Source organism: Anarhichas minor, unplaced genomic scaffold (genome assembly GCF_050575085.1).
Source record: "Anarhichas minor isolate MPS153535 unplaced genomic scaffold, ASM5057508v1 ptg000007l, whole genome shotgun sequence".
Taxonomy (NCBI): Eukaryota; Metazoa; Chordata; class Actinopteri; order Perciformes; family Anarhichadidae; genus Anarhichas; species Anarhichas minor.
The window spans coordinates 17,677,011-17,684,493 of NW_027466453.1; the positions used below are offsets into that span (position 1 = coordinate 17,677,011).

A 7,483-nucleotide genomic window follows, 5' to 3' on the forward strand; every position below is an offset into this window, starting at 1 on the left:
TTTAGTAAAGAGACTTAGCCACTTTCCATCACTGAGTGTAAATACAGTAAAACCGTTAAATTACTTCACATACCTTTGGGTAGTTCAGTCTAACAATGAATCATTCATGGCTCATTACTCAAGCCAATCACTGAGGTGGTGATCTGTTTGAATCAACAGTATTTCAATGCAAAACAGGTCACTATCGTAATAAAGTCATTCTAATGCTGTTTAAATACCAGCTATGTGTCACTTGGACCTCCAAAAAACATTTCGACCAAATGAAGCTCCATTTCTAGACATCGTTTGACCTGCAAATCATCAAAAGGTGCCTACTGGGTACACTGGGGGGTTGTACAATGTGTTTTCTTCAACACAGTTTTGGTATGCCAGACGTTCCCTAACCTTCAGAAAATAAAATGGGACAAGACATCAACTGTGCAAAATGACTTTCTATATATCACCCTGATCTTTCTCTCTCTTCGGCATGAGATGATAGAATCCATCCAACCGCATTTTAGCTTGACCGACAAAAACAAACTACTCAACCCCGGATTCTTTCCACATGTAGCAATGGCCTAAATCTCCTCTTGACAAATGTAGCTAACTGATATTACAAACAAATCTGTAGCTCTCTGTCAGTGCACCAGCAGTGACATCTTGATTGACAGTGCCTTGAGAGAGATCGCCCCAATAGGCTTGTACGGATCTGTTAAGAGAGTTTTAAAGCAGCAAAGGTGAGACCCACTGAGGGGAGGCAGGACGAATCACCAGATGTTTCCTCTGTGGAAACGTTTCAGGAGAGAGTAACAAACACTGACCTCTTGACAAATGTCACAGGGCATTTGCTATGTCCAAACACATTCTGCAATACACAAAAAAAATGTAATGAATGCAGGAAAGTGAGCCAATCTGCTCAATATGTGCACAAATACAGGCACTTAATGGCCTGAAAAAGAATCATGCCAAATTGAGCAGATTAAATGTTCTCAGTTCCCTCCTTTTTTTGTGAAGAAATATTCTGCTTCGACGTATCTGTATCACAGCTCTTTATTAACTTTTTTGAGGGATCATTGTCAAAAAAAAAGATTTTTTAATATTTTCAAATTAATAATTTTCAGTTATTTATTTTCTTCTCAAAACTCATGAATATACAAGAAAATAGCTTTTGAATAGCTGTCCACTGTAGTGGCACTAGGGTTTGTCCAAAACGAACATAGCAGATTAACATTATCAGATTTTTTGATTGCCGACGGTAAATCTGTAATCAAACTGCATCAAATTGGACCCTGATTGGCAAACATCTGACAGAGAGCTATGTAGCTATATATTCTGCAAAAAACGATATAAATATAACACTAATTACCAGTGTCTGTATGTGTTTATGTGTAGTCTCTGCATTACTGCATGTGAGTCACTTACGTCACTCAAAATCCTCCCCCCTCAATTCATAACATTTGCATTTGCGTTCTAGAGTCACTCCCTCGTCTCATTACAACACAATTAACAAGCAATTAGATTTTTATTGAGGGTGAATTAGCTGACATGTAGAACAAACCTAATGTACTGGGAGTGTAACGTGATATTACCCAACACCAGCGAGTGAAGGAGGAGGAGGAGGAGGACAGGAGATGAACCAGTGGGGGGAAAAAGAAGATCAGAGGGTTTTAATTCTGAATGTGCAGGAAGCGAATAAGAGACGGAAAGTGAAAAATGACCTGAAGAGGTTGAGTCAGGACAGGAGAGTGAGTGAGCGAGACAGTAAAATGTCAGAGTGACTCTCAAGACCTTGGGGAGCAACAAAATATGTACTGAGTCACTACATCTTGGCAGGAAGATAAGGTCATGTTTTAGTGCGTTCACATGTTAATGTTTATCTGTGTGTGGGTTTATGTAGCTACTCAACGCACACATATGAACCAAAGAATATATAATTCAGAATATATAAATAATCAAAGGCAATCAAATCAAAGTTCAAAATAATCAAAGGCAAACATATTAAAAATACTACAGTTAGACTGACAAATTGGATCATTATTGGTCTTCTTTGTAAAGTGTGTCCTGTGTCTGCCAGCTAGTTTGATTAATGTGATTACTTGTCAATCTTGAGAATCAACAAATACAGACATTATGACTAACAAACTGTTGACTTAAGAACAAGATTGTGACATTTTTTACAACTTTTTCTTTTTAATTTAGCACTTTTTAAAACATTCAAAGCAATTCAAACCAGTAGTAGAGGTGAAATGCTGCCCCTAAATGTTTGGAGCATGTGGCCAGGTATCACACATTGAACTTTTAAGGGATGAATACTAAATGTCTGTGGGATTAATTTCTCAAATTAATTTAGATTAATATTGAGCGGAGCACAGTACTTGGGGTAAAAGAATACAAATAAAATAGTGCTTAAAAAAGTCAATATCAATCAGCAACCTAACACTTTCTACTCGCTATTCCGATTTCTATGTACTTCATTCTCATTCCACCTTTATTTATTTCTGTCTGCTTCACTTTATCCACCTGGATCTATCTCTATCCAACTCTGTCTTTTTCAATCTACGTTTATCTCTTTTCACCTGCCTTTCTCAGCTACCTGGTTCCTACATCAGTCTACTTTGATCAGCTTCTATCTGTGTCTACCTGCGTTTACCTTTATCGCTATCCTCGTCTTTGTGCTTTTATCTTCTCTGTCTCAGCCTCTTTCTACCTCGTTCTGCCTCCTCTTCCAAACACCCATGTGTTTGTGCCCCGTTCTATCTCTCTGTGTCTTCATGTGACTGTTAAGCAATATCTGAGTTTTTGACCCCAAGCTTGAGTGAGCATTCTCATCCCAAGCAATCCCATTTAACCATCTTTTTACAATTAAACGTTGATGCCGATTTATTAGAAGAAATAGGGAGTGGTGCATTATTTATGGGTGGTTTTAAAAACACTGAATCAAGCACACTTGGGTATCCACACACACACACACTGCTGAAAACACCCATGCACAGATCAATAATAAATCACACGGTAGCAAGAGGGAGGAAGAAGCGTTGAGCGAGGCATTTATAGTGCACTGGGATGGTAAATATAAAATATAGACAAGCATACACACAGGCACTCACAGATGCATTTATTTAATTTGCAGTTTCATTCTTGCTGATGATTTATAAAGCTGACACATCAGAGAAGCCACGATTGTTTGATAGAAGAGAGAAAGAGGACGGACCGCTAATGTCTGAGGAAAACGGCCTCCTGTTTGTCGAACACAGAGGCAGTCTGGTTCACCTTTATTCTGGTAATGAGCAAAGATGCACACTTGCTCCTCTATCCCTGTTCCTCCCTTCTCTTCCTCTTCATCATTTTTTTTCTCTTCTGCACAAAAACACACACTTGGATGTAGATGCAGCCTTAGCCCATTGCATCCCCTGCTTCTTCATAATTCAATTATCGCTACAATTGAGATGATTCACTTTCACTTTCACGGATCACTCGTCAGAAAAGCACAGAGATGGAAAAAATGACTGGGTGTCTGGCATCTCATGCCTGATTTGTCGGGAGTGGGAGAATGGCGTACTGTACATGGAGGCAGCTACATCTCCAGCCCTTGTGGCCTATTGCGACAAACTTCTAATGGAAGCTTTTGCACTGATGTGATGTAAGACCGCATCTGGAAAAGAGTAGAGTAGACAGATCGGTCTATCATGATTCTGGACAGCCCTGTCCAGTCACACCGAAATGGGCTTTTCACGGCAGGCTTTATCGCACCATTTAGAAGCTCTTTGGCGGCATTAAGCCAGAGGCAGCGCTTCCCTCTCTTTTAGCTTCCTGCCTTCACTTCAACTTCCCTCTCTTTGACTCTCTCTGAAACCTTTCTGTCTTGTGGTGTTTCTGAAATCAAATTGCTTGCATGTTCTCATTGTGATTGCTCTTGTATGTGATTTGGCTCCGTCTCTCCCTCTCTTTCTCTCTGGAGCTGGGTCACCTTGAAAATCTCTCTCACCCTCTCAGATCTTTCACTTTGCTGACGAGCAGTTGCGCTTCTCTCAGTTTTCTGGTGATGCAGTGAGACAAAGAGAGAGCGAGAGACAAAGAAAGATAATCTAATCAATGTAATACGCCCAATCCTCTGAGACTTGCAGTGTTTCTGGAGCACTGCACATTGCAGGATTTCACTGAACTGACCACACGTACTGTCATAACACTCGTGGTCAGATTATCAAATGCAGCCAAGAAACTGCACATAACTCCCCGTAAAACAGCGAACTATTGTTTTTATACTTTTAAACAAACAAGACATAAGGTGTGAGTTAGTGAGTTTCAGCTTGTGTTACTTTGGACAGAGACTGTTTCCCCCTGTTTGCACATGTATGCACTCATGTGAAATACAACGAGCTTTCATTCTTTGAGTGGTGAAAGTGGAGTAATTGATCATGACAGTGTTAAAAAAGAAAAGCTGGTGTGTTTAACTAATGAGACGTGGCCCGCTGTGTCTGTGAACTTCTCAGGAGTTTTTTCCCGTGATGTGTGTGAAGTGTGCGCAGACAGCACTGACCGTTTGCTTGATGTCTGGGATGCCGATGCGGAACACCATCATGGCAATGTGGGTGTCCTCAGATGATGCCGTGCCGCGCTCCTTCACTCTCCGCTGCTGCTGCGGCTGCTGCTGCTGTACGTGATTGGCCGGCTGTTGGTGCGTGGGTCCGGGATTGGACGAATAGGGGTTTGTGGTGTGTCCAGGGTTCCCTGGCCGAATCTGTCTGTCCCCGGCGGGCCTTCCGGCCAGTTTACCTGCCGGCCTGTGTCCCTCAGCCCTGCCTCCCCGCGATAGGCCACCTCGCCTGACCTCCTCCACCATCTCCTCCTCATCGCCCTCCTCTTCCCCTTCCAGCTCGCCGTTCTCCTCCTCCTCCTGGTCCTCACCACGCTCATCTTCTTCCATTTCCTCCTCCTCCTCTTCCTCCTCCTCCTCCTCGTCCTCTGCCCCTGGATAGAGATGTCTATTATTTCCCAGCATCCTTTGTTGCTCCTCGTCGCTGGACAGGGGGCTGAACGGCATCGTCATGGCGACAGAGAGGGTGGCACTTGTGGCAACACCATCATTCCCAGAGAGACACTGTGGGGGGGGGGGACAGAGACAAAGTAAAACTACAGACAAAGTTTGTCCACTGTAAGTTTCTTTCCCGGCTGCATCCAGGCCTCCATACCTCACCACTCTAACAAACTCTGGTCTCTAGGTGAGCAGACCTGCAGTCCTTCCAGCCCTCATTGCATGATGACATACTACTCACACCTCACGTATAAATAAACTCACTTGCGCTGTTAATTTACAGCTTCCAGACTCTCGCTAGTCATTCAGACACCCTGCCTGTATGTTCACACTCAAGATTTGCCTGCAGATGACTGAACCTTCAGACTCTTGAACCATATCAGTATTTCACTGTGAGCGATAGTATTATGGCGGGTAATACTATATTGGAATATGCTCATACAGAGTGCACTGCTGTGACACGTACTACTTTAGAGGGCACGACTGCACAGAATAATAAGTTAGCACGGTGTACTCACTGTAAAGACTAGCATTATAGAGTTATATCTAAATCATAACCTTGAGAATAAAACCTTAGAAGGAGAAAGTAGATATAAAAGACATCAAACAAACAGTTGATGTTGAAGTGTTCGTCGTTGTAGCAGGGAGACCCCATGATAATGATAGCATCTGGTCTTTCTTCTCATCTTGTACATCCACAATTTGAAGCAGTTACTGGGTCAGATTTAAGTCTTGTTACACTGAAGCTGCTGAGACTATTTTAGTTAATTTAAAGCTGTGTGAGAAATCCAACATCCACCTCAGTAAACTAAGATATTGGTCTAGCACTACACAGCGGACTATTCGTCACTGCACATCTTGTATACAGACACTTGTAACGGACAACAGCTCTTCATGTGATAAACTATACGCTCTTATTCTTGCCATCACCCCTGAGAGAACCGAGAAGCCACTTCAGAGCATCAGTGATGCAGCGCTGTATTCAAGTACAGGCAGATAACAGCAAGAAGCGAGATAACAGATCTGTCCCTGGTGGCTCCTGGTTGGCTCTGCGCGCAGTTTTTAGGATTTTCAGCACCACTACATTCTGGACAGCTCCACACAGAACCAAACAGCAGAATGTCAAACGTATGAGACGGCGCTCAATTCACACCAGAGGACTGACCAATCAGCACCTGATCTGAAAGTAACAGAGTTAAGCTTAAGTAAAAAAAAAAATCTACTTCACTATATTCAGGACATAAAATGTGTAGTTTTTACTTTACACACTTATTTGACAGCAATAACTAGTTGCTTTGCAGATTTAGATTGTAAATACAAACACTTGAACGCTGATTGAACCAGTGATTTAAAACAAAACTGTACAAAACTAAATTTCAAATGACAGTAGTTCATCTAAAAATCCAACTGGAAAGAATAAAATCAGTATCAAGTTGTTCTTTGTTTTCATTTTTCTTGAATATCAAGTACAGAATAATGAGGCTACTTTAAATTGTAAATTGAGTTTGCGTGTATACTTGTGAGGAGGCAGCTGAAAGACACAGGGGAATAAGAGCCATGTTGTGAAGGGGAAAAAAGTGTTAGACATCAAATAATGTCAAGACTCCTCATGAGATTAAACTACCAGCTGTCCAGCTCGACAAGAAACAGGAAGGGAGAATAAGAAATGAAGAAGCGCCACAAGAAAAAGAAAAGGAAAGGGTGGACAACAGGACCTAGCATGTGGCAAGGACTGTTCCTTTTATGTCTCACATCTTATTCTGCTTGAAAAATAAAAGCACGGCAGTCAGGGGAGATTGTTACAACTTTCTATGATGCAACCATCGGGTATCATTTATTTGATGCCAGTTGAGCATCATGTACCTAAAGGTTGTGCCGTGTGGAGTCAATACCTAAAATAACTGAAACTGCTTTACAGAAATTGAAATTCTTGCCACAATCCTTCACTCAATGTAACAAAAACACAATTTTAAACCTGAATGTGAAGCTAAAAGTTATTCAACTTGAGTTTTTATTTCTGTTCGAAGATTATATGCCAGCCGCCTCTCTCTTTTAATTTCTCCTTTTTCACACAAACACACTGAGTACAGGACTGGTTGTGACAAATACTGACTCTCTGGCAGTGATTCAGCCTTCAACTTTTGAATGCTCATATTAGCAGGCAACCTTCAGTTCACAGTCATGAGGAAATATATGTCAGACGAGTGTGTAGCAGACTGTAGAAGTTTAACAGACATTCAGACTCTATCATCCAGTAAAATAGACAAGAACCTCAGAGGAGACTTGTAACACTTGACAACCAAGGACAAAGGATGAATCATTGTTGATGCATTAGCCTGTAAACGGCATTTTAAATATGACTCTTCCTAATAAACATACACTCTTGGGTTGTTAAATCTTATTTTATGATCTTGCCCTGTGTTTTACATGTGAAATCTTTATGTCTACACAGTACTAACTACGGCCATAAGA

At 41.5% G+C, this 7,483-nt stretch overlaps 1 protein-coding gene across 1 annotated transcript in view; it reads right to left on the reverse strand.

Annotated features, from left to right (window-relative positions):
* Positions 1 to 4,819, reverse strand: part of shank1 (SH3 and multiple ankyrin repeat domains 1) — a 44,174-nt gene extending 39,355 nt beyond the window's left edge. The window contains exon 1 of the mRNA XM_076081140.1: positions 4,517 to 4,819. Coding sequence (XP_075937255.1) covers positions 4,517 to 4,819 — 303 coding nt within the window. The remainder of the gene's footprint in view (positions 1 to 4,516) is intronic.
* Between the last annotated feature and the right edge of the window lie 2,664 nt (positions 4,820 to 7,483).